This window comes from Manis pentadactyla, chromosome 10 (genome assembly GCF_030020395.1).
Source record: "Manis pentadactyla isolate mManPen7 chromosome 10, mManPen7.hap1, whole genome shotgun sequence".
In the NCBI taxonomy this organism is placed as follows: Eukaryota; Metazoa; Chordata; class Mammalia; order Pholidota; family Manidae; genus Manis; species Manis pentadactyla.
The window spans coordinates 37744657-37772273 of NC_080028.1; the positions used below are offsets into that span (position 1 = coordinate 37744657).

A 27617-nucleotide genomic window follows, 5' to 3' on the forward strand; every position below is an offset into this window, starting at 1 on the left:
GTCTCCAGAAGGCTCCTCTGAAAATTCCCTTCACTCAGAGAAGGCCAAGGGTCTCCTCTAATCTACAATTTCTCAAATGTTAATGGACAGAGGACTCACTTGAGTATCTTGCTAAAATGCAGATCCTGGGGCAGAGCTCTGAAGCCTGTTTCCAAAAAACTCCCAGTGATACTGCACAGACCACACTTTTAGTGGCCCTAGTTTAATTTGCTAGATTAGTTCACTGTCACCTGGAATGTCACAGAATGTTTAAAGAGCATAAAGTAAAAAGTAGGGTTCGTTTGGAGGAACTCTTTTGGAGAAGTTTTCCTTGAGAAGGGGAAGCAGTGCAGATTTGAAGGAAAAGAGGGAGTCCGTGACTCTGACAGATTAGTGGAGAGAATCCACCCCCGAAATTTTTGTTTGTCCTTCAATCATGACACCATCCAAAGCCAGATAGCCCCGAAAAATCACAACAGGCCCACTGCTGGGCCTGCAACTTCCACCTCCCTGAGATGAAGCCTGATTTTCACCAACAGGTTGTGTTATAATTAGCGGTTAGTTGCCTGCCTTTTACCCAATAATGTGAACTGGAGCGGGGAGTAGTCCTATGTATTCATACTCCGCCGCCACCTCCTCTATTCTGCTTATTAACGTTTGTTGAATGGTTTTTACAATTCGCAGGCTCTCAGGAGGCCCAAGTCCAGGCCTAGCACACTACCCGCTAACTTCACCAGGGGGCGCGGGGGTCCGGCGACACGACTGTGACCCACCGCCCCGGGTACTCAGAGCGCTTAGCGGGGGCTCTCCGCAGGTCCCTCCCTCTGACCTATACGGGAGACCGAGCAGCTCCCAGGCCGCTGCCCGAGGTTTCTAAAAGGTGCCCCCCACTTCGGGAGGCGAGAGGCATCTCCGGAGCCTGGGTGCCTGGAGCTCGGCCCGCCACCCCTTCCCCGTGCCGCCAAAGCCCGGCGACCAGGCGCACATGGCCCGCCCGGCCCTGTTTGTCCTGGCAGAGCGCCGCCGCTATTTGAGGCGGTTTTTATCTTCCAGAAACCAGCAAAACCCCAAGCGGAGTCTAGGGAAGATGAAAGCGGCCGCGTGGCCAGGGAGGGGAGGACCTCGAAGCTGCGGCGGGCGGGGGCTGGCACCGGCCCGGCGGAGATGGGCAGGCGAGACGGCAAGGGCCTCGGGGGTCCCGAGGAGCCTGCCCAGCCCGGGGGTCCACTCCGGGCCGCCTCCTCCCCTCGAAGACCAGCTCCCAGGAGTCCCTTGCCCTCCTCCGCCCCAGCCCCTCTCCCCAGCCTCTCTTCCGCCGCTGCCGCCGGCCCACTGGAGAAGCCCTCAGGCCTCGGACTTCTTCAAAGCGGCTTTGAAGCCGCGGCACCCCGCCGAAGGGCAGGAGATTTCGCACCTGGATGGGGTGGGCGCGGCAGCTGGGTGGGGAGGGAGTCAGCAACCCGAGCCCGGCCTGCTGGCCGCCTCGGACTCGCTGCACCGCTTCCCCCCTCCTCCAGCGCCTCTGCGGAGCCTGCGACGGGCACGTCGGACGGGGGCGCCGCCCACAGCTGGGCCCAGGCCGGGGGGAGCGGCCTGGGCGCCCCCTCAGCCCAGCGGGAGAGCCCTAGGGAGCGGGGGCCGCACAAAGCCCTATTGTGGCTGGGGCATGTACGCCACAGAGTGGCTTTTGTTCCGCCGCTAACTCCGTGGCGGGCACGACTGACTGCAGGCCGGGGGCAAGGGGCGGGTTACGTGCCAGGCCGGGTCCGCCCACCGGGAGCCGCCCCACTGTGCGGCCGAGGCCGCGCAGTTGTGCACGCTGAGACCGCGGAGCTGGCGCTGGGGTGGGGTCACCGCCCTGGCCGGGGTCGGTTGGTGCAGAGTCCGAGGAAGAGCCGGGGAAGAAACCTCTCCGCCATCCCAACTCTGCGGAGAGATCTGGGCAGTCAAAAACTGCAGTCCACCCGAGGGCCTGGTAGGCGAAGTATTCCACCTCAGGCATAACGTTGCATATACGTGCACGATGGAATGCCCATGGGGAGTCCCGATTTCCGAGGAAAAATCCTGTGGCTCACTCACTCTTCTCCCTTCCTCTTCCCCTTATCTCAACAGGACACAATTTAAACTCGAACTTTTATTTATTAAATAAAAAAAAAAAGAACTCCATGAGGGTATGATCCCATCGCAATAATTACCCTCTCCCCAAGCCGCAGCGGCTTTAACCCTTTTAACTTGGGGCCTTGAGGGAGCAGGAGATAGAAAAGGAGGATCCAAAGTCACACGAAAGGCACGAAGAGGCTTTAAAAGTCACTGGAGGTGGAGCATCGGAAGTCCCAGGTTGGGGACCTGTGGATGTACCCCCAAATCAGCTTGGGAACCTCTGTCCTCCTAGCTGTGTAAATTCTTCTTTTTCATGGCTTCTAGGCACCAGCCTAGCACAGTGCCTTGCACAGAATAGGCACTCAATAAATATTTATTTGAATCTGATCCCAAAGAAAGCCTTCCCCACCTATTCTTCAGGATAGACACCTCCAAACCCATGTCCCCGTGTTAGGTGGGCTTCCCCGAAGAGCATGCCTAAGATGGCAGTTGCAAGTTCTCTGTGATCATGGCAACAAGGGATTTGCCTGATGGGGGCATGGTATCAGGGTTGGGGCAGTGGAAAAACCTGCTCTGGGGTCAAGGGAGCTGGGGTACATTCCAGTCCTCCCTTCCATAGGACTTGAGGTTTCACAGCTTTTGGCTGAGGCTGGAATATTAGGGATCACCAAATTGAGATTCCCAATCAACTCTTCAGCAGAGACCTAGCTAACCAACCCCATTAACAGAGATTCCATTAAAAGAGAAACCCCCTTAACTGAGACCCTGATGATAGAAATTCTATTAACAAGATCACCCCTAACACTTTTTCTAAACAGAGATACATTTGGCAAAAATTTCTATAGCAGAAATGGACCTCCTTTCTCCCAAGCTCACCCTACCTGACCTGTCATCATAACTTATATAAATAGAATTATTATTATTACTACTCATTTCTCTTGGAACATGGGGTTAAATATACAGGCCTGGGGGCAGCCTCCCTGACCCTGGGGTCACCCCATCTTTGGGATCAGATCCCCACTGCTCTGCCCCCCTCTGGCACCCTACTCCCTGTCAGGTCACTAACCCCAATTCCCCTAATTCTTGTCCCTAATGAAGAGGCCACCAGGGGGCAATAAATTATCATTATCATTATGATCATTATCATCGTGTTTGTAAAAAGGAAGAACGCTCTGGAGCATGGAAAGTAAGTTGGGAAGACAGGAGCCTGGAAGCTAAGGGATATGGTAAATAAGCTTGGGAAGCAGAAAGGATGCATGTCAAGGAGTTAGTGAGATGGAGAAAGTGTTGGGAGCCCAAATGGAATGCAAGTAAAGCTGGTGGGGTAAGAACCAAGGAGCAGAGCTATGAGCAGGGACAACTTAGGAATCCAGAGTGCAGGAATCAGGCACAAGGTGATGGCCTGAGATGAGAGTGTGGGGAATGGGCTCATGGCAAGGGGAGAAGATGAGCAGAGGAGGCATGCTGGGAGAAACCCAAGCTCAGAATGGCCAGGGAAGGGATGTAGAGAGCCCCCAAGGGGCAGCATGCATGGGCCAAAGGGAGTGAGGGATAAGCAGTGGTCCACAGAGCCAGGAGAGGCTGGCAGGGCAGCTCTGGGGCTGGAGACCCTCCACCCAGGTCATATCTCCAGCAGGTTGCTTTGCTCAGGGCTGCCTTCAGGGGCTTTCTCTGGGGGTGCTGGTGAGGTCGAAGGTCGCGGTGTCTGACTGGCCTCCTCTTCCCCTGTGCTGCGACCCTCCCCCAGCTCCTTGGGGCCGCTGGGAGGGGGGCCCGGGCCTGGCTCGCCATGGGTGCGTTGGTGTTTGCTCAGATGGTCGCTTCGGGTAAAGCGCTTGGAGCAGAGCAAGCAGGTGAACTTCTTCTCCCGGGTGTGAGTGCGCACGTGGCGCTCCAGCTCGTCGGAACGGGTGAACCTCTTGCCACAGAAGAGCCAGTTGCAAACGAAGGGCCTCTCTCCTGTGTGCCAGCGCAAGTGGGCCTTCAGGTGTGAGGCCTTGCCATACACCTTGCCGCAGCCAGGGATGTGGCAGCTGTGAATGGGCTTCTTCCGCAGCCCAGCTGCTGCTGCCCCCAAGCGCTCTAGCTCCTGGCAATTGGGGCAGTCACAGGAGGAGCGCCCTGCTCCACTGGCCCCATATCCACCACTGCCCCCCGTGCCTGCGCCCCGAGGGGGTTTGGCTCCACCACTCCCCTCCAGCTGCCCACTGTTGCTCACTGCCTTAGGTTTATAGACATCTTGGGGCAAGACATGCTGGGGCCCTGGTTGCAAGAGGTGGGGAGCTGGATAGGGGGCTGGATTAAGGGGAGCAAAGTCAGATGGATAGGTGGGCAGCTGGGGGTTCAGTGGAGGCTGAGCAGGACCTGTGGGCAGTGTCCCTTGCAGCCCATCACCCTGACTCTGCCCACCACCTAGCCAGTTGCCCCCAGGGTGCATGTCCCACCAAGGAGTAGGAGCATTGCCTGGGCCTGGTGAGATGCCTGCATGGACGCCTGCCTTGTACCAGGAGCCATAAGGGTGTGCCATGTCCAGAGAGGTGTAGACACTGGGCAGGCAGTCAGAAGAGCTGTGCCCCTTGGGCACTAGTAGCCCAGGGTCCTGGGTGCCCGTGGGCCCAGGGAATGAGTGGGAAAAGGGAGGGTAGTCGTTGGCATAGCCGGAGGTGGGTGCCGGAGGACTGCCTGCAGGAGATAGGAGCCCATTGGTACTTGAAAAGGGGGCTGGGTAGGCATCCCCCATGGTTTTGGGGACTGAAAGGTCACTGCCCACAGAATATGGCTTCTTGGCGCCTGCTTTGCCCAGTGTTGTTGAGTCCCGCAGCGGGCTGGAGCCACCGAATTTGCTGCACGCTGCTGTCAGCATGGCCAGGGGACTAGAGCCATAGTGCGCTTCCTCCTGTGGAGAGAGGGAGGCACTGCTTAGGGGAGAGAAGCGCAAAAGGAGGGCATAGCCCTGGGACTGAGACCTAGAGAGAGGGGAAAACAAACAAAAGCCCTCAGGAAAAGAATTGTGGAGGATGGAGAATTAGAGGTGGTGGGCCCCACCCAGAGCTTGAGAAGAATAGGAGATACTTTTTAAATAGCCTGGAGAAGAGCAGGGAAAAGACACAGTCCCTGGGTGAGGTGAGAACTGGGGACCAGGTGAGAACTGGGGACCCTGCCCCTGGAAGCCAGTTCAGGGCGCAGGCCATGGTCAGGGACTTGGAGAGGAAAGATGAGGCTCAAAGAATAGCATGGGGAGAAGATAAAGTATTAGGGGACTGGAGTTGCTTCCATTCCAGGTTCTCAGCTTTACCCCCATATTCCACTTCCTGCTTCAGCTCCTGACTAAGGCAGTGGTCTGGTCTCCCTGAGGCTGCATCCTAATGTTCCTGGTAAGGAATCTCTTGGCAGGGATTCTAGGGCTAGGGAGCAAGAGGAAGCGATGGTGGAGACACTGGGACATTGAAAGGGAACAGGGCTGCTGCCAAGCCAGGGCTGTGGCTAAGGCAAGAATGTCTTTCAAGGAGGCAGTGGGCACCCCCTGCTTTGTGGAGCCAGGTGGTACCCCTTTGGGAAGTCTAGAAGAGCCTAAAGTCCTCATGCCCTCTGGTGCAGGGAATTGGGGTGGCTAAGATACTGGCTCACAGCCACACCCCTCCATGTCCAGTATCCCTAACATGTAGCCCCTCCCCACCAAGTAGCCAGTTTTTCTACTTTTCCAGCACAGTGGGTGAAGGAAGATATGTAGATGAGGGGCATGGGGGTCTTTAGGAAAGGCAAAATGCCCTTGACACTCATCATGCTGCCATTACCAAGCCAAGCCACCATGACATCACCATCACTGAGGAGCCCCTGGTACCCCTCCCTGGGAGATACCCTCCACAATCCTTGGCTGCATAGACAAGCATCCATTACTGAGAATACCTCTAAAAAAGATGCTCTCAAAAGCTGACCCTGTACACTTCCCTTGTTGGGGTCCTCAGAAGCCAATGTACCTGGTGCCTTCCTGGTAAAGTTGAAAAAGAACTCAAGAATCCAGGATTCCCAGACCTCCCTGGTACCTCCTAGCATGCAAGTGTGTGTGACACCAATCGTGGAGGTGAGTCTGGGGTCTTAAGGTTGCAGTGAGGGGCGTGTGCAGCCACCACTCCGATACTACTCCCCTAGGGCAAACCTGGTACAACCCCTGCTCTTTCTCTGGGTCCTGTTGACCCCATAGACTCCCATATTTGAGTCACCAAGAGCTTCCTCAAATTTGGCTATGGTGAAAGCCTGGGTCTTCCCCAGCCAAAGTTTCCCTGGAGTCCCCCCAATCTCCCAAGCCGGGGGTAGGCTGAGGCGGGGTAGCTGATGGGGCAGGAGTCCAGTCCTGGTAGAAGGGAGAGGTAGAAACATAGAGTGCGAAGGAGAGAAGCAGAGACACAGGACACAGGGAGCAGAAAACCCTGCTCAGGGTAAGGAACTGACAGAAAAGCCCCACAGGAGCTGGAAAAGAGGGAACAAAGGGGGGCCTCTGGCATTAAGGGGCAGAAAAGAGCAACTCAAAGAGCAGAAAGGTGAAAAGAGAAAAGGGAGGGAGAGAAGAAAGCAGAATAAACAAAAAGAGGTGCTAGAAAGGGACTGGGAAGGAAGGCAAAGGAAAACAGGAAAAGAGAAAGAAGGAGAGTGAAAAGGGGAGGAGGAAGGAGGCAGATTTCCTACCTAGGAGAAACCACCACGGTGCTGGGCCCCAGAAAACCCCCAGACCAGGCTGCTCCTCCCTCCTTCTCCCCCTGACCGCTTCTCCCCCCTTTGCCCAGCCCTGCCCGGCTCCGTTGGTTTCCCTGCGGTCGGTTTATTTTTAAAAACGCCGACGCCGTCCCCCCGCCAGGCCCTCGCACTGTGGCCACAGGGGCCTCAGCCAAGCCCAGGGACCCCACCCAGCTGTGGGAAGGGAAGGAGGGGTGAAAGAAGGCAAGTAGCCCCGAGCCACCAAGAGACCCCGACCCTGGGGAATGGTAGCATTCATGGCCCTGAGGGCAGGGAAGGGGGAGCCAGGCTCCAGACCCACTCAGACGTTTTTAGAGGCCAAGAGCTGGACACCTGGCTGAGCTCACCACAGCCTTAGTTTCCTTCTGTTGCTTGTGCCCTCCTGAAGACTGGAGAGAGGGTCCTGATGAGGGTTCTAAATAGGTGCCCCATGCTTAGTCAAGTGTGTTACCTTTCCAGAGGCCCAGGAGTCCCACCTTCTCCTGTTTTCCTCCTGTCTCTACCCAACCCTCCATTAAAAGACAAGGAAAACAGGTTTAAAGTACTGAAAAGGGGTCTCTGGAGAAAGAATAATATAAGGAGCTGCTGTCCCAGCTCTCTCACCCAGATGTGCAGCCAGGCAAGGAATCCCCCTTTTCCAGGGAACTCAGTGTGGGCTGACCTCCACTGGACTGCTCACTGTACATCTGCAGACAGACCGGCCTTAGGTTCTGAGCACCCCCCGACCCAAGGTCCCAGTTTCTAGTTCTATACCGTCAGCCTGCTCCTAAGTTGTTTGGTTCTCCCCACTTCCAAGTCTCCATCCCACCTAGCCCCCTCTCCCATTTCTCCCTCCGGCCTGTTCCCCTGCATTTCACTCAGCCCAGGTGAGCCTCCAGCCAAGCAGCAGCTACTTTGCTCTCTGAACCCCACGGTCTCCCACCCACTCATCCCTCCAGTGCAGAGAGAGCCCCCTGGGGTGGGGGAAGGGGTGGTGAGGAGGGGAGAGGGAAGGGAGGTGCTCTGACCAACCAACAAGAGAAAGAGACAGAAAGGCTGGAATGCCTTTGTGCTGGGGACATCTCCAGCTCTCAGTGGGTGAGGGACATGGAAGCCCAGTTTCCCCAACACATTCCTCTTGCCAACTGCTCCCCCAATCCTGTATCTTTCCAGCAGGCCACTAGGCCAGCCCCTCCCCCGGGCACCATGCTATGCCACGTTGGCAACTCTGGCCTGATGCCTACGCCCACTGACACTGTCCCTGCTTTGGGTGGACCTGGAATTTCTATGCACCTTGGTCCTCCAGCTTCCTCAAGACCAACCACAATGTTTCAATAATGGCTCAATATAAAGTCTAGTGGGGAGATGGCAGGGTGAGCAATCTGCCCTCACTGCAGTGGCAGGTAGGTCACAGCACCTGGGCACCCTTGACTGGATATCAAGCAGTGACAAAGGGCCTAGTGGCCACCCCATTGGCTTGCATGCTGCTCCCTCAAACTCAATCACAAACTCACTATTCCCAGCCTTACACACACATACCATTCCTCCCTCAGACTAACAGATACTCAGACAGCGCAGCTGCTGCACACACACCTGAGCTCTCACAGAGCCAGCCTCACATGCAGGCAGGGGTGCTTTACATTCTAACACACTCAGGCCCAGAGCTCAGAAGCTGATTAACAGATGCCTGCTCCACTGCACACATACCTCTCCTACAGGTTGAACGGGGTGGCTTCCTGTTTGGCCCATTACCCTTGGGACCTGACCTAGGGCACTGGGAGCAGAGATGGGGGTTTCTGAGGGGTCCAAAGATACAGAAAGTTCAAGGCTACTGAAAGGGGTTGACCTGAAGAGAGGGCTCTCTGGTCTCAAATTCCTGTGAAGGAACCCAGAATGCAAGGCAGAGATGGTGACAGAGAAACAGACCCAGAAGCAGGAAGAACTCAGGACATTCAAACAGTCTCTGAATGGCCATGAGATCCCCCTTTCTGCTTATTCACCTTGAGTCCTCAGAAACCCTGATTTCTCAAAAAGAAAACACAGCGATTTCTCAAAACTCCACACCTGACCCCCCACAGTACCCCAGATTCCTCCATCCTCAGTGCCAGGGGCAAGGGATGCTGGGGTCTCAGTCTGGAGGAGAAGTGGCCCAGTCTGTCCTGGAGCCTCCCACTCCCAAAATAGAGCTGAGTTTGTCTTTGGCTGAAAGCTAAATATTTGTGAGCCGGGCAGGCGGCCTCAGACCCTGGCCCTCCTCCTCAGTTCCCTTGCAGGCCTGGACCCAGTTCCCCTGGTCAGCCCCCTCACATGCACAGGGCTGCCCTTCCCCTTCTCTCCTAGCTCTCCTCCTCTCTTACACACACCAGTCCAGAAGCACAGCCCCCTGCCTCCATACAAACCTGACAGGGCACTACTTAGGCTACGGGGCTCCAGGAGACCAGCCCCAAGGCACTACACCCGGGGCAGCTCTGTGCCCACCCAACCCATCCTGGCTTTCTCTCCTCCTGCCTGCCGAGCTTATCTGTCCCCCACCCCTCTCTCCCCACTTCCCCTCCTCTTCCTCCTTTCTCCATCCCTTTCCCTTCCTCAGAGTTGGTGTGCCTTGGCTGACCTCTGGGTCCATGCCACTTCATCCCTGCTCCTCTTCCTTTGACTGCCTTCTCACCCCGGCCCTGTTCTCTCCAAACCTTTCTCCCGCCCTCTGCTCCCCATCTTCCGACCCACTCCTCTCTCCTCACCAGAGGGGACCCCTTGAAGTGAAAAGCGCCACAGGAACTGCCAGTGTGAGTTGGGAAGTGGGGGACAGGTAGGGATTAGGACAGCTAGGATTGTGTCTGGTGTTCTGGGGGAGGAGCGGACAGTTACCTCAAGCAGGGAGGACGCCATCCTGAGGCTGGGGAACAGGTCCCAGGGAGCCAGGCAGATGGAGAGAGCCAGTGGAGCCGAGAGAGAGGGAGAGTGAGAGGGAGGGAGGGAGAATGGGAGAAAGGGAGAGAAGAGATCTAAAGTTAGAAGGGACTGGGAGGTGGGGGGTGGGGGGGCTGCTCTCTGTCTGTAGGGATCCACCCTCTAATTACAGCTTTCCCAGTGGGGAAGGCTCCGGATCCAATGAGCAGGGCGAGAGAGGGAGGCAGAGGGTCCAAATTTCCTGCTCCATTTGCTAAGCTCCCCAAAGAAGGGATCTGGGCGGGAGAGGAGAAACAGGGCTTCCAGAGAAAGGGTAGACGCAGGAGGGGGTAGGGACATGGCAAGTTGTCAGGGCAGCGGGTGCTGAGGGGCAGGGTTGAAGGTATGGTGGGCCCAGGTGTCCCACACCCGGCCCCCAGCAATCCCACAGGCATCTGTGGGGAGCCCTCCCAGTGCTTCCCAGTACCGTGTACCTGCGGTATCTGGGGCTAGGTGTCCTGGGTCTCCTTTCTGGCAGGGGGAGTGCAGGCAAGGGGTGGCCTGAGGGGCCTGGAAGGGCTCCACTGCTCTCCCGGCCAGCTCCTCTCCTGCTCCCACTCAGGCTCCAATCCTACCCTCCTGCGCTGACTCCGGAGTCCCAGCTGCTGCTCCCGTGGCTCCTGCTGCTGCTGCTGAGGCCGCGCGGCTGCCGCGGAGGAAAGGAACAGGAGGGAGAAGGAACAAACCCCAAACCACTAATTAGAGATCCAGGGGGGGATGGGGGACTGGGGACGACACACAGAGAGACTGGAACACACTGACATACACACTCAGGGACATACACAGGATGATCCCGGCACACGCACATACACACACAGTGCTGCCCACGCGGGCGCAGCCACTGTCATGAATGAACACAGACAAAATTGCACACAAATGAGCACAGTGGCACAGCTGGAGGCACACCCCCCCCACATCACAGCTAACCACAGAGATGCCTGCTTCCCCAGTCACCCACCTCTAGATGAGGAGAGCAGTGTGTGAGTGTGTATGCATGTATGTGTGTGCTGCTGTGAGAGACAAGACGTAGGGTGTGGTCTGGGGTGGAGGCTTCAACTACCCAAAGTTTTAGGGTCACTGAGGCAGATCCTAAAGCAAGGCCTGGAGGAAGGGACAGAGAGTTGGGGAAGGGTTGGCACAAGTTTTTAAGAGTTCCCCAGTCTTCTTCCCAATGCCTCAGTTTCACTCCTGGAAAGTAAGCCCCAGGCCTACCTTACTTTGTGGAGCAGAACCTGGATCTTCTGATTTTGAGAAAACTTTAGGAGGGTGGGAGTTCAAGTGGAAGTGGGGTGGGTATAAGGTCACTGAGTCAACTCATCCATGTCCAAGCCTAGCCCCTTTGGATTAAGCCTCCTAAAAGATATGACCTTGCCTCCATCATTCCTTGCCAGTTACCACCCCCAGGCCCCTCTTGGCCACACACCAAATCTCCATCCTTTGCTGGACCAATCATTCTCATGAGAGATCATGCTTTTCTGGAAGGTAGTTCCTGGTTCCCTTTCTCATTGCCATGCATCAGTTCCCTCTACAGCAGGAAGAATTGAAGTTAGAGCTTAGGCAGGACTTCCAACTTTGCCTTCTCATCAAAAAGGGGACAAAGAGAAAGAAGGTCAACCAGGTTAAGAGAGAGAAGCCCAAAATGTGTATTAATTGAAACCTGGGTGCTGAGGTAAGTTTGTGGGAGGGAGAAGACTGGGCAGCCAAGTGGTGGGACCAGCATCATCCAGTGGAGGGGATCTGCCAGTCAGGCTTGTTCTGCAAGTTATTCCCCAACATACTCTTCTCCCTGCTGCCAGCTCAGCCAGTAGGAGAGAAGGAGCCCTGGCCTTTCCACTCCCCAGTGCAGTCCTCTCACTTTCTCCTCCTAAGTATCACTTTCTTGCTCCTTTTGTAAGCCCAGCTCTCCAAAGGGAAGGTGAAGAGGTGGAGGGAGCAGATGGAGGTCCAGGGAGGGCTAATGTCAGTTTAACCAGCAGGCAGGATCCAAGTTCAGGGTAAGGACCAAGAGTTCTGGATTCCAGCCCCATGGTGTGAATTCCTCCCAAGGAACCCTGTGGGCCCAGCTTTTGGGGAAAGTGTTAGGGAACCAGGATGTCTGGCAGACGAAGAAAAAGAAGCAAAAGAAGAAATACAGAAAGACTGAAAGACACACCAAACAAATGAAGCAATCCAAGAGAATTGGAAGAGATGCTATGAGATACAAGAGAGAGAGAACAGAAGACCAGGTGCATGGCTTTAAAAAACCAGAGAGCAGGAAAAAAATATAAAAGGAAAAGACAGGCCCAGAGGAACAGAGATGAGGAGACAATGGCTTAGGGAGGACAGGACAGGGCAGAGAAAATAGCCGGAGGCATAGCCAAGGCTGGAGGAGGCCGAGCTTAAGTGGTCAGGCAGGTGGGGGGTGGGGATGCAGTATAAATAGTGCATAATTGTGTCAGATGATTACTGGGCCACCCCACCCATCTGCCCAAGAGGAAGTTCCCGTGGTGGGGTGTCCCAGTGACCCCCCAGTCTCCCCTGGTGGGGGGGACATTTGAGCCTGAGTTACCAGATGAATTTCTGGGGCCCCCCACTCAGAAGTTGGGAAGAGGGGAAGCTTTGAAGAAGAAAGTACTGCACCACCAACAGAAAAGCCTGGCTGGTTAGATCAGGCAGGAAACTGAGGCAGAGGAGAAAAGTCTAGACTCCAAGACTACAGAAGAGATGACAGGTGAGAGAAGGGACTGGGGCTCAAACTAGGTTGGGGAAGAAAGGAAGAGACTGGAGGGGGTAAAAAAGAAAGGCTGAAAGGAGGTGCAGGGCTGGGGAGAGGAGATGGCGGCAGGGAGAGCAGCCTTCTCGACCTCCCTTGGGGGCCTTACTCCCTAATCCTATCTGGGAATGAGCGGGAGTGCTAGGGAAGGGAAAGGAAGGAGAAGGGACCCCAAAGAGATGTGAGTTCAGGCCCCTGATGTGTCACGCTCAGTAGGATAGTGTGTAGACAGAGCCCCCTCCCAAAGGTCTGTGCCAAAGCCAGGCAGAGGCGCTGCCAGAAGCCCCCAGCTGCCTCCCTCAGGACCCTGGCTTCTGACTTCTCCCATATTCTTTTTAAAGAGAGTCCTACAGCCCAGCTGAGGCCCTGGTATTCCTGGGTCTAGACTCCCAACCCCCTTCACAATGCCCCCAGGGACAGGGGGCAGCAACTGGGAGCCCCGTCAAGGACCTGCCTCCACCCACACAGGCCTCCCTCAGCCCAGCCTCCCAGGGGGTGGGGCAGCCCAGGCAGAGGCGCCATGTGGCAGGGGCGGCTAGAAACTGCGGCTCTGGTCCTTCCAGTATAAACCCCCTAGGCATCTGGTTTCTATCCACCACCCCCCACCACCCTGGGGGCCCCTTAGCCTCCTCCCATGGCCACCCAGACACTGAGCTCCAAGAGAAGGACGCCCCTGAAGGAAGGGGTGGGATGGTGCCTTTCTGATCCCTTACCCCAGGACTGGGTTGAACCACAGGACTGCACCCTTCCCTCCCTCCCCTAGAAGAATCAGTGGGATTTCTAGGTTAGAGGAGGTTGAATCTGGAACCTGCTTCAGTGCTCTCTAAAGGTCTTGGGTCTTTTTGAAAAGGTTGGGGGTGGGGGGAGGGAATGAAAACCGGGCAGAGTGGAAGACTTCTATCCCCCTACTCAGGGAGGCTGTCTCCTCCCACACCCACTGCCCTCTGCTGCCCTCCTATGCTGGGCTCCCACAGCAGCCCTAATCCAAAGGGACTCCTAACCCTTCCTTTGCTGCTATTACAGAAGGTCTGGCTACCCTGGAGAGAATCACCAGTGAATAGGAAACAGAAACCCCTGAAATACAGAAAGTGACACATAGTCTAATACATACCTAATGAGTGACACACTCAGATACACACTTGCACACACACTGAATTATGAACATGTATTTCTCTGCAGTCACCTACTTCAGTACATGGTGACATATACACATATACAAATGGATGATGTTTACACCAAGAGACCAACCCTAATCCCTGATCACAAAAATGCACACACCAGTACACATATGTACAGACAGACTCATCACCTAGAATACCCATCGCAGGGACTTACACATTCACATAAACGGCAAGTGTTGCATACATACGCACAGGCCTATCATTATGATTTTACACTTCCAGAGATCCCTGAGGTCTCCTAGAGAGGCTTTAGGAACCCCTCTTCCTACAAGAATCTGGAGGTGTAAGTGGTGTGAGGGTATTGCCGGGCCTACAAAGTGCTGCCTGTGAATCCTATTAGTGTAGGAACCTGCAGTGTGCCTTTGGGGGACTCACTGATCCTTTGCTCCCTGTATCCACCAGAGTTCAGAGACCCAGATGGCCCAACAAACTCCCTGGCCCTGGGGAACCCTGGCATCCCCACCCCCCACCCAGACCCACCCTGCTCTGCGGCCTGCTGACTCATCTCTCCCTTTGTGGAGCTCCCCAACCACAGGGGCCTGGAAGAGAAGTTTGGAAAGTTGCACTCATGTCCCGGGCCCCTGGTCTGGCCACTACCCCCCATGCACTCAGGCCCAGCCCTTGTCTCCAGTGAAGACACCAGTGACAGAGAACACAGAGAAATAAGGCACCCAGAGACAGGGAAACAGAAAGACAAAGGGAAAGACATAGGAGAAAAGAGAGATAGTGGGGATACAGATAAGACTGTACAGGAGAGCTGCTAATCCAGTAGGGTCCTCCAAAAGCAGTAGGGCTGGAAACCAGGGAAACGTGCTCTTTGGCTGGTGTGGAGAGCCAGTGGTGGTCTTGGGATGCGGACATAGTGCCTTGACCTAGCATTCTGAGCCTGGGCTCAGGGAGCTTGGGGAAGAGGATCCAATTCTAGGAGGCAAAGCTGAGGACACATGAGGACTAAAAGGGAGCTGTTAAAAGGTCAGCAACTTCTGTGTAGGACAGTTTGGAAAAGAAGCTCCCTACCCCAACACATACATATACACATTTACACATTACCTGCATACCTCAACTCACTCCCTCTCTGCTGAGTCTCCCTATCTTTTTCTCCAGCACCAGAGTTGCAAGGCAGGACTCCCATGCTAGCCCTGGCTCTCCTCTGCTCTGAGCCTCAGTTTCCTTAGTTGACTTTATATATATATTTGAAGTATAGTTGATATACAATTCCTTAGTTGACATGAGCAGTTTCAGGGGAGGCAGATCAGAATCAGAAAGGAAATACTAGGAGAAGGGGAGAAAGGAGCAAGGATGGCAGGCAATTAAAGGAAAATTGGAGGGGAAAGGGAAGACTGAGGTCTAATCCTGGAACAAGGGAAGCTGATCTAGGTAGGTGGTATCTCACAGGTCAGCGTTGAATTAAGACTCTGGTCTTCTCGAGGAAATGCCTCTTTGTAAAAAAGATACCCTGGAATTTGATACATGAATTATATTAGTGTCTTTAAACAAAGAGAACTTGGGGTTATGGGATGCTGATCACATCTTCAATTCTTAGGGATGAGCAACCCAAGGAAATGAGCTCTCAAAATCCAAGACACACATTCCCCCACCTTCCCAAACCTGCTCCAATTCTTCTTGGGGGGCACAGTTTTTAGATGTAGACTGGACCTGAAGAACATTCCTTTGTTCAGCAAAATGCTCAGCAAGTACCTGTGTTGTGCCACGCACCAAGGGCTGGGCTCAGTCTTGTAACTATGAGCAAGGCAGACCTGGCACCTTGCCTCACAAACCAGCAACTACCGTAGAGAGTAGGAAGTATCTTGAGAGAGTAAGTACTGGATGTTACTGGAGACAAGAATAGCTCTAAGTCAGTTCTGAAGATTCATGGAAGGCTCCCTGGAAGAAGGGATGACTGGGTAAAGAAACTGAAGGATGAATAGGAGTTGTGAGGTGAAGAGAAGAAGAGTGTTTATAGGCAGAGGAAGAATATATGCAAAGGCCCAGAAGTTTAAGTGATTAACAACACTGTTGAGATGCTGAAAGTTGAGTGTGACCAGAGCAGAGAGGGGAGGCTAATGGAGAAGATCTAATCAGCTGTGTGAGGGACTGAACTTGATCCCAGTGGGAATATTTGAATATTAGAAAGGTGACCCTGGCTTTCTCCTCTAGAAAGAAATAGGGGCTTACAGCCAGGCAGTTCTGGGTAAATCAACCATTTACTATGGTGTAAGCTTGGGCAGGTAACTTAACCTTTGATGCCTTAGATTGTTCTTCAGAATGGGAAAATATAACACAGCAACCTCTCAGGCTTGTTATAAGGATTAGGAATAATACATGTGGAACTCTTACCACAGTGTCTGGCACCTAGTAGTTGTTTCATAAATGGTGCCTATAAGTATTGTCAGAGTTTGAAGGACGGCAAAATCAGAGGCAAAGGGATAGGTCTGTTGCCATGGTCTAGGGAGAAGAGGTGAGAAGTGGCCTATAGCAGCAGAGGGGATGAGGAGAAGTAAATGGAAGGGTGATATTTAGGAGGTGCTGTAGACAGGACTTGGTGCCTGACTGGATGTGAGAAGTGAGGGAGAGGGAGTGGTCAAGAATGATTTCCCTTGATGTGTGTGCCTCTGTGTGCAAGGGCACACAGCGCAGGCCTCTCAGAGGCATCTATTCAGGTCTGAGAATGGCCCTTGACAGTCGCTCGGTCTGCTCAGCAGAGTGAAGGGGCCATGCAGTACCTGAGGACCTGGGCTCCCAGGAGGACCCCCAACACACACTCTGCCCTCATCCTTCCTTAACTATTTCCTTTCCCTTTTTCATCCATTCCTGCCTCTCCCCACGCCCCTCCTCCTCTTCTCTTCTCTCCTGCTCTGTAAGTTCGGAGCCTGCCTAGGCCACCCTTCCCCATCCTTCCTTTTCCACTGCCAGTGTTAAATGTTTATGAGAGTCCTTGGGACTCGGCCACCACCACTACCACCCTGTCCCTATGCGCCTGCAATCAGACTACACACACACACCCGCTCCCTCCTGATCTCAAAGCACTGCCTGACTCCGCCAGGAGGGTTCAGGCAAGGCGAGCGGTTAAGCTAAGGCAGGACTGGGAAGTCTGAGCCCCAGCCCCAGCTGTTGTGGGGATAGGTGGCCCCAAACGGAAGGACTGTGAAGTCTGGAACGCGGAGAGAGGCCGAGGGCTTCCCCAGACGTCCCTCGAAGCCTAGGCTGGGCTCAGGGCCGCCGGGGTTGTGGCCTCCCTGCGGTGCCTCAGTGTCCCCGCGCGGCCGGGAGGGGGAGGAGGGGCCGGCCGGCGGGAGGTGGGGCGCGGGCGGGGCCGGCGGGGCCGGGCGCCCGGGCCAGGAGGCAGCTGCATATCTGCGGTCCTGACCGCAATTGCTGGGAGTCGCGTCCCGGAGACTGGCGGCGCTGACTCTGCCCGCTGCGGCCGCCGCGCCGATTAGAGCCCGAGAGGGAGCGCCAACCCGCGGGAGGGAGAGAAGGCGGCGGGGGAGCTCCGGGTGCCCCTCTCCCCTGCGCCCCAGCCAGCGCCCCCAGCGGCCCCGCCCAGTCTGTCCTCCAGGGCCGGAACCTAGGAGAGCAGTCCGGCCGCCCCAGCCCTGGCTTTCTGGAGACTTGGATCCCAGGCGTCCTCCTCTAGACCCTGCAGTGCCCGAGGTTCCGGCGGCGCTGACATCCCACTGACCCGAGGCTGCCAGCCTCTCGTGCGCTTCCTCTTCCTCATCGCCCCACACAAAGAGGAGTCTGAATCTCAGGGCTCTCCCGTCCCCCCATCCCGAGCTCCCCACAGCACTCTAGGCAAAAGTAGCTACAAGCGAAGAAGTGGTCAGAGGCTCGACAGGACCGGCATTCAGGGGCCAGAGCAACCCCTGCTGGCTGGCCCGGAGCCCCGCCCCTTTCCCTCCCGCTGTGACCTCCAACTGTGGTGGTTGGGAAGAGCTGGCCTCTTTGATGTAGGAGCGTGGCCACTCCCTCTAGGCGCCCCATTAACCTCTATTATCCCAATTAGGCAGTCTTCCCAGTCCTGGATCCAAGCTTCAAAACCTCCTCAGTGGGGAGGAGAGGGGGCTGAATCCTATGCTCACCACCACCACCAAGCCACGCCACTTTCAGACAAGACCCAAGTGTCCTTGTCCCCAGCTTGGGTACATTATATCAGGGCCAGAAAAGGGACCCTCAGGAGCCACCCAGATCCCATCCTTAAACGTCACTAGAAAGAGAACCAGGTAAGAAAGGAATCTTCTTTGCTGGCTTTCAATTTTCCTGCATTAAATTATTTAGGTAGCAGCATCTAGGTTCCTGGCTGACCTGAGTTTCCCATCAACTTATCCTGTTTTATCCCCTGGATGGGGAACCAAAAGAGCCACCCCCTCCTCCTCTAATCCTGTCTCAACACTCCCTTCCCCCCTCCCTCCTGGAACAATTTCCGCTGGGGAGCCAGAGCTGGGCACAGCACAGTGGCCGCTTCCTGGAACATTTTCCTGTATCCGAAACCGCGGCTCCCTCCCCAGGGACTGGTTGATCAAGGCCAGATGGGAGCAGGGATGGGGGTGGAGGAGAGGGAGCCAGGCTCTCACCATCACCCCCTTCCAACACATGCACACCAAGGGGAGCCCCTGCCCCAACACAACAAAGGCACACACTGCATGCCACAGTCACACACCCATGGGCATTTGACACTCATGAACCACAGGGGCCAGGTCTTAGAAGGAGACATACAAAATCACATACACACATTCAACAAACACACAGATGATCACATTTTCTCTCTCTACTCAGTCTTTACCTCTCTAAAGTCTCCTTGGACCCTAGCCCTTTCCTACCAGCTAAGGAAACCTTAGGAATCCAAGAATACAAGGGAGGGACAGCAGGGAGTCCTTAGTTAACAGAGCTAAGGGGACAGACAGAGGCATCTAAATCTACGTCCTGCCAGATAACACCCACCACTCCATTTCACTTCTGATGGCTCTCAGGCCTGACCCCTTTCCCCAGGATCCTGGAGACTGGAGTAGAGGAACTCTGGGCTGCTCCCCCTCAGTGCTACCCTCTGAGCACTTCTAGCTGCTTCTAAATTCCTGGAGAAGGAGCATATAGTGGGCTCACTCATGGCAGCCAAGAGACAAAGGGCAAGAATATGCAGCTCCAGGGAGCTCTAGGGGCCTGGGAACCTGGGGCTTGTGGCGTCATTGGTGACAGCCTGCCCTTCACCCTCCACCACTGCTCCCCACGATCCCTTCTACCTCAGCCAGGGTGGCTGAGAAGAAGAGCGTAGGGATCGCTCAACCCATTCTTTAGCCTTAACCTCTTCTGCCCACTGCCCTTCCAGTACAAGAGCCTAATTCTTTTTTTTTTTTTTAATACCAGGAGTTTGTTTTATGCCAGAAAGTGTACAGATCTGGGCATGGATACAATATGGAACATAGCACTGGAAAAGCTAAGCATGGAGATACATAGTCTGTTTTTTTTCAGAACATCTCACTGGTTTAGGGGAAATATTTGACATTGTAAATTTGTGGGACATCTGGGTTACAAGGTCACCATAGAAAGTTGAGGGAATATGATAATCATAAGAAGAACCAAAGTTTATCATCCTGGCCACATCGTTGTATTTTTTCTTCAGTCTAGTGTGGGCCTAGTTCAAAGGCATATTCTCGTCTTTCTCAGGCCCACTTGGGGAGGGGGATACCTCAAGCCATCTTTCCTCACCTGTTTAATGGCTCACCTCTCTGTCTATCTAGAAATTCTTTGGTATAACCATCATCTTCCATCTTCCTGTTTAGCCTGCAACTTCTTGCTCTAGCTCCATATAAAAGCCTATTAATCAATTTAGTAGTCAATAGCATTTATTGAGTGGCCCCTTGGGTGAAATATTATAGAGAAAACACAGCACAGGACTTTCAGTGCCTGCTCTTTGGCATCTTAACAGTCTGGCTGGTTAAAAAAGATACATGAACTAACTAGAGACCTTATCTGAAAGCACAGATAACCCACTTTTACCTTTCAGTGCCTCTGTTTCCTTATACAAAAATAAATGAATTTGGCTACATCTACTTGAGAACCACAGACCTCCAGAGCTCTAGAAGGTCCTTATCTGATTTACCTCAGTAATGACAGAATGGTCTTTAATAATAGAATCCATTAATAAAAAAGCATGTTAATACATTAAATGAGAAAAATCACAGCATCCGTTGAATAGATATGCTAAGAAGACATTTGGCAAAATTCAAAATGGTTATTCTAAAACCCATTTGAAAAAATAGGATTCAACAAATGCTAGAGATCATTAATATTTTGGTTCCTTCCAGCTCTAAAATTCTAGGGTTTTAAGATCCTGTTTTGGAACCGAAATCAGGTTTTCTTGGGGTGGGGGGGCAGGTAGGTTCTGACTTGTAAAGAGAAAAACTAAAGACGCAGAGAGATAGGCAGACAGGCATTCGGCCCCCAGCAAGGCTGTGGACAAGGCAGGGATGAGCTCCCCGGGATCCTGCAACAGGCCAGCTGGGACTTCATTTCAGGTAAAGACCAAAAAACAAACATCAATTATTATCTCCTATTTTCTTCCAGGCACTGGGAATCCAGAAAAGACAGAAACTTATAAAATACAACAACCCTTGCCCTCAAGTAGCCTATAGGCTTCAGTTAGGAAGATTGTTTTTCCCAAAGTGGGGTCATGGTGTGCTACCCAGTGGTGCCCAGCAGTGCTTATCTCACAGAGCAACAAAGCTGGGGCAGACAGAACAAGGAGAGATTTTGAGATAATTTATTTCATATTTTAAAAAGCAAAAGCTTGATAATGGGGGGAATGTAGTAACCACAATGTTGCTCATGTGATTGTATATTAATGATACCATAATAATAATAAAAAAAGCAAAAACATTAAAGTAATTATCATAAGAGAAGTCAGAATTTTGTGGCCCATCCTTACTTGTCCTTATTTTACTTTTAGTATTGCTTCTGTCCTGAAAGCCCTTATACTAGAGGTGTGTACTACTATCTTTTCAGAGCTTAGGATCTTTAAAGGCTTTAACTCCATCCAGCTTATCTCAGTGTGTTGGAATATCAGGAGTGTCCATTTGTGCTATGAATGGGAAGGGATTCCAGAGAAAGAAAAACCCGAAGGGCAGTGTACGTAGAGTTTCTGGACTTTTTCGGCAAGACTTTCCCTAGATCCACAAAAAAGATTGAGCAAGGCTGCTCAGTACCACCAGGTGGCAGGAGTGAGCTGCTCAGGGACTCCACCTAACCCCACCCTCTAGGGCTTGTTGCCAGGGGGAGAGCGTTGGCACCTTTTTGCAAGGGGCAGTGGCAGAGCTGGCATTGCTGAGGCAAGAGCTGGGTGGGAAGAAATCTTAGATTGGTACGATTCTGTGGGACTGATTCTGCACCTTCCCCTAGTATTTCATCAGAGGGCAAGGCACTAACCAAAGGTCCAAAGGTATCCTGACTTCCAGGCCAGAATTCAGCAAACAAGGGTTTATTTCATGCCCCATTTACCTGGCTGCCTGCCTTTCACAGACATTTCCTAAGCATCTACCACGTGCCAGGTATGTGCTAGCAGTGTCCAATATAGCCTTTAACAAGAAGTGCACAATCTAGTTAGGAGAGAACCATAGTAAACAGCTGTGCTCCTGTGACACTGGGAGGTACTTTTAAGCAGAGTGGGTAAGTGTGCTGTCTTGGAATTCAGACATACTACAGTGTGAATTCAAGCTCACTACTTGCTAGGTGTGCAAACTTTGTGAGCCTCAGTCTCCTTGTCTGTAAAATGGAGGTAAGTGACCCTCATAGGAGACCAACAAGATAATATATAAGAATTCACTGCCTGTCATGTGGCTGTTGTTGTAAGTGCCGAATGTTAGGCGAGTAGCACCCATTTCAGACTTGGGGAGACTACCCAGAGAAGGTGACTGCTGTTGTAGAAACCTGAAGGATGAGTAGAAGATACACATGGGAAGTGGGGAGAAGAAGGGAGAGTTGGTGAGGGTGGATGGGGATGAAAGGAGGTAGGCAGGGAAGTAGACAGGCAAACTCTGGGGAGCATGGATGCACGCCCCTTGGTTCACTAGCACCAGGGACAAGGACAAAGCTAGTTTCCCAGATTTTAGGCTGGCAGTCTGGATTCTCCCCATGAATCAACATACATTTAGTGAGCACCTACTATGAGTCTCTTTCGAAGGTTATAGGAGCTAATGAAAATCAATGAAAAAAATAAAGTCCTGATCTTTGTTCTCAGCAGCATACAGAAAGTGTACAGATCCCCTAGCCCCCAGCCTGTTCACTCTTCCCTCACAATACCCAGCTGATGCTAGGTCTGGGGCTGCCAGGAAAGTCTGATGAATGGGCTGCCCATTCCCTGACACCCACCTTTTCACACCACTCAAGTCTAGCTAAAATAGACATGAAGCCCACTTTGAAGGGGGAAAAACATATTAAAAGATAAATCTATTAATAAAATCAACATTTTTATGCTTCTTTACGGACTCAGTGGCATTTAAGCCTGCAGCTGCTCATTTGATCTTTACAGGTGCCCAGCAACTAGGCAAGTATCCTTAGGTCTACTTATGAAGGAAAGGGAAGTTTCAGAGAGATGTCAAATGCCTTGACTCCTTTGTCATTCTAGGAAGTTTGTGGTTTATATTATCCTAAGGAAATGGGAGTCATTGAAGGATGTGGAACAGGGAAACGAAATGGCCAGATTTTTATTTTAGAATCATCACCACAAGTAAATATTGCACAGAACTACAAAATAGGCCATACATGAGAATATTCATAATGGCTTTGTGGTATGGGTATGCTAACTCTCCATCGCTAAGGGAATACTATGCAACAGAGCAATGAGCTAGATCTATCTATGGCAACATGGATAAATCTTAAAAACTGAGTGTTGTGTGAAAGAAGTAAAACAGTTAGACTTATAGCACAATTAAATTCCACATGCACCCACAAAACAAGGATTTGTATATATTCGGGGGCAGATAAACATATTAGAGTAGTGCTTACAGGGAAGGGAAGGACTTAGGAATGAAGAGAGGAAAAATAAGTGAGGGGGGGTCTTATATGATTTCAAGTGATGAAAGTGTACTCTGAACCAGAAAATATGATTACTTACTGATTCTCTGCACCTAGATTGAAAAAATAAAAAAGATGCCATATTCCAGATCTCATTTCCCCATTGAAAATCCTTCAAAAGTTCTCCATGATCTAGAAGGTAAAGTCCAAGGCTGTATCTTTATGTCCAGCAATACTTAGCTATTTTGCCTTTGCTCTCTGTCTAAAATGTCAACTCTAGCTATATATTGGAATGATTTCATAAGTTTTTTAAATGTATAGCTAGCTATCTTACCACATTGATGGACAGTGACTGCAATGGGTGGGTGAGGATTTGATAATATGGGTGAGTGATTGAAACCACAATGTTGTTCATGTGAAACCTTCATAAGATTGTATATGATACTTTAATAAAAAAATGTATAGCTATCTGAGCCTCAATCCCAGAGGTACCGATTTAATTGGACTGGACTGGGGTCATGTATGGTGTTTTTCAAATGATCCTCAGGTTGGTTAAGGATCACAATTTCCTACTCATGTCAGGTGTTTCTGAATTAGGTGAGTTGGATTAGGGACCCGTGGTATATTTACTTTATCACTGCAATTTCTATTGTCAAATAATCTAAATAGCTGATCTTAGTCTACTGGGATTGAATGAGAATTTTGTATCTCACCCTTCTGCTTCAAATCTTTTAGTAGCTTCTCTTACCCCCAAGAAAAAGTCCAGACATTATGAATCCCACAATTCCTCCTGGTCCTGGCTTACTTTTAATCACTCATGCATTCAACTTTTATCAACTGTATTTTATGAGCCAGGCACTCTAGTAGTCAGTGGGGCAAAGTGGCAAACAAGAGTAGCACAGTCTTCTCTTTTGCAGAATTTACAATTTTTTGGTGAAGACAAAGGTTGAATGAGTAATTACAAGGGTATATGGGATCTAAGACTGTTGTAGGAGTTGAGGAAGGAAGGCTAGGCTGAGGGATGAGAGTTAACTGAGTTCCAAAAGTTAAGTGGAAGTTAGGTGGGGGTGGAGGGAGACAGGAGTGTTCCAGGTGGAAAGAACAGCAAGGGCAAGAACCCTGGCTTGAATATCTAAAAGCATATATGGACAGGGAGGAGGAAATGGTGGCCAAACTTGAAGACCAGATAACTCAGAGTATTATAGGCCAAGTTAAGGTTGGGGGACTTCATCCAAAAGGAAGTAGAAAGCCTTGAAAATATTTAAGCAGGAGAGTATAATACAGTCAGATGAGCTGTCAGATGAGTTTTAAAGAAGAAATCTTCTTTTATTCCAGGGATGTGAGGATGGCACAATATTAATAAATTATCAATGTGATACACAACTTAACAAAAAGGATAAAAACCACATGATCATCTCAATAGATGCTGAAAAGCATTTGACAAAATTCAACGTTCAAGATAAGAACTCTCAATAAAATGAGGATAGAGGGTACATACCTCAACATAATAAAGGCCGTATATGACAAACACAACTAATATCATACTCAGTAGTGAAAAGCTGAAAGTTTTTTCTCTAAGATCAGGAACAAGACAAGGATGTCTATTCTCACTACTTTTATTTACCATAATACTGGATGTCCTAGCCATGGCAATCAGATAAGATAAAGAGATAAAAGGCAGCCAAATTGGTAAGGAAGAAATAAAACTGTCACTATTTGCAGATGACATGATATTATATATAGAAAACCCTAAAGATGCCACCAAAAAACTATTAGAACTAACAACTGAATTCAGCAGTTGCAAGATACAAAATTAATACACAGAAATCTGTTGTGTTCCTATATACTAATAATGAACTAGCAGAAAGAGAAATCAGGAAAATTATTCCATTTACAATTACATCAAAAAGAATAAAATACCTAGGAATAAACCTAACCAAGGAGGTGAAAGACCTGTATTCTGAAAACTATAAGACACTCATGAAAGAAATTAAAGAAGACACAAATAAAGGGGAATACATCCTGTGCTCATGGATAGGAAGAATTAATTTTGTCAAAATGGCCATTGTGCCCAAAGTAATTTACCAATTCAATTCAATCCTTACCAAAATATCAACAGCATTTTTCAATGAACTAGAGCAAAAAATCCTAAAATTCATGTGGAACCACAAAAGAACTCAACTAGGCACAGCAATCCTGAGAAGCAACAAAGCCAGAAGTATTACGTTCCCTGACTTCAAGCTCTATACAAAGCTATAATAATCAAAACAATATGGTACACAAGAACAGACCCATAGATCAATAGAACAGAATAGAGAGCCCAGATATAAACCTACACAGACATTGTTAATTAGTATACAATAAAGGAGCCATGAATATACAATGGGGAAAAGACAGTCTCTTCAACAACTGGTATTGGGAAAACTGGACAGCGATGTGAAAGAGAATGAAATTGGATTACTGTCTTACACCATACACAAAAGTGAACTCAAAATGGATTAAAGACCTAAATGTAAGACATGAAATCATAAAATTCTTAGAAGAAAATAGAGGCAAAAATATCTTGAACATAACATCAGCAATTTTTTCCTGGACACATCTGCTTGGGCAAGGGAAACAAAGTAAAAAATGAACAAGTGAGACTACATTGAACTAAAAAGCTTCTGTACAGCATAGGACACCATTAGCAGATCAAAAAGGCAACCTACAGTATGGGAGAATATATTCATAAACAATTTATCCAATAAGGGGTTAACATTCAAAATACATGAAGAGCTCAGATGCCTCAACACCCAAAAAACAAATAACCCAATTAAAAAATAGGCAGAGGACCTGAACAGACATTTCTCCAAAGAATAAATGCAGATGGCAAACAGGCACATTAAAAGTTGCTCCACATTGCTAGTCACCAGGGAAATGCAAATCAAAATCACAATGAGCTATCACCTCACACCAGTCAGAATGGCCACTATCCAAAAGATGAGAAATAACAAGTGTTGGTGAGGATGTGGAGAAAAGGGAACCCTCCTACACTGTTGGTGGGAATGTAAATTGGTGCAGCTACTGCACAAAGCAGTATGGAGGTTCCTCAAAAAAACTAAAAATAGAAATACCATACGACCCAGTAATTCTACTTCTAGGAATTACCAAAGAAAACAAAATCCCTGATTTGAAAAGATATATGCACCCCTATGTTTATTGCTGCATTATTTATAATAGCCAAGATATGGAAGTAACCAAAGTGTCCACCAATAGATGAACGGATAATGAAGAGGTGGTACATATACACAATGGAATATTATTCAGCCATAAAAAAGGAAATCCTGCCGTTTGCAACAACTTGGATGGACCTAGAGGGTATTATGCTAAGTGAATTAAGCCAGGCAGAGAATGACAAATACCATATGATTTCACTTATTTGTGGAATCTAAAAACAAAACAAAATGAGCAAAATAACAGTAGACTCATAGACACTGAGAAGTGACTGGTGGTTACTATGGAGAGGGGTTGGGGTGGGTAGGTGGGGAGAATGAGGGGGGATAAAGGGACACAAAAATTCCTAATCATAATATAAGTTGGTCATTGGGAATAGTAATACTGCATGGAGAATACAGTCAACAATACTATAACATCTTCCTATGTTGACAGATGGTAACTGCACTCACTAGTGGGGGTGAGGATTTAATAATATGGGTAATTGTTGAACCATTGTGTTGTATACTTGAAAACAATATAAGATTGTATATCAACTATACTTGACACTAACATAAGATTGTGAATTAACTATACTTCAATAAAAAAATAAAATAGAATATGAAAGAAGGGATCTCATGTTTTACTGGGAGCATAGACTGGATTTGGGAGTTGCCAAATCTTATCAGTCTCTCCTTTCTAGTTAATACTTTGGGGTCTTTTACTTATGGTTAAATTCATCTTCTGTGACCTGTTTCGGTAGCCAAACGATCAGAATACGATCCTTTTATAAGGTCCTGGGAATAGCAGTGGAATTCCTCACTGCCATTGGTCATTCAGTAAATACTCATTGGGAGGATGGTTTGTGCCTGGCAGGGGTCTAGTGGGATATGAAGATAAATAAGACCCAACTCAAATACAAAAAGAAAAACAGATTTTTTTTTTCTGTAAATAAGTTCTATTGCATAGATAACAATAATAAAGTTAAAAGGCAACTGACAAGAAGAAAATATTTCTGATATATTTTTTTAAAGATTAGTATCTAGTATTTATGTATATTAAAAAATGTAAACTAATATAGCACATTTGGAGAAGTTTGTCAATGTCTTACAAAGTTAAATATATTTACTATAATATCCAGCCATTCCACTTCTAGATATTTACCCAAGAGAAATAAAAACATATCCACACAAAGACTTAAATGGGATTCATAGCAGTCTTATTCACAATAGTAAAAATATTGGGAACACCTCAAATGTCCATCAAAAAGAGAATGAATGAACAAACTGTGATGTATTCATGCAGTGGAATACTAATATGTATAATAATAAGGAACAAGCTCCAGATATTCCCAACAATATGGACGAATCTCAAAATAAAAGTTATGTTAAATGAAAAACTAGAGCAAAACTCCCCTGTATGATTCTATTTCTGTGCAACTCTAGAAGAGACAAACCAAATTCTTTTCTAGAATCAAATCTAATTAGAAAACAGGTCAGTTGCTGCCTAGGGGCCAAGGTAGAGGAGGAGTTAGCAAGGATTGTCTGGGAGGGAGAATAGAGCTCAGGGAACTTTTTAGGGTCATGGTCTATAGCCTGATTGTTGTGATGGTTACATGGGTATATATACATAACTAAACTCATCAAAATGTACATTTTAAATGGGTGCATTTTATTGTGTAAAATTATACCTTGCTAGAGCTGATTTTTTTAATCTCAAAAAACAAAACAAAAAAAAGACAATTGACAGGG

General features: G+C 49.9%; 1 protein-coding gene across 2 annotated transcripts; it reads right to left on the minus strand.

Moving 5' to 3' along the window:
* Nucleotides 1–1944: 1944 nt before the first annotated feature.
* On the minus strand, nucleotides 1945–10514 carry SP7 (Sp7 transcription factor). 2 transcript variants are annotated; one of them, XM_036915238.2, is made up of 3 exons: nucleotides 10170–10514; nucleotides 9655–9682; nucleotides 1945–4975 (listed from the first exon to the last, which is right to left on the minus strand). In XM_036915238.2, exons 2-3 carry the CDS (start codon nucleotides 9673–9675, stop codon nucleotides 3701–3703), a joined length of 1296 nt encoding a protein of 431 aa, XP_036771133.2. In that variant the 5' UTR covers nucleotides 9676–9682; nucleotides 10170–10514; the 3' UTR covers nucleotides 1945–3700. The 2 variants fall into 2 exon arrangements, with proteins under 2 accessions (XP_036771133.2, XP_036771134.2); XM_036915239.2 differs by lacking the exon at nucleotides 9655–9682.
* Nucleotides 10515–27617: the final 17103 nt, after the last annotated feature.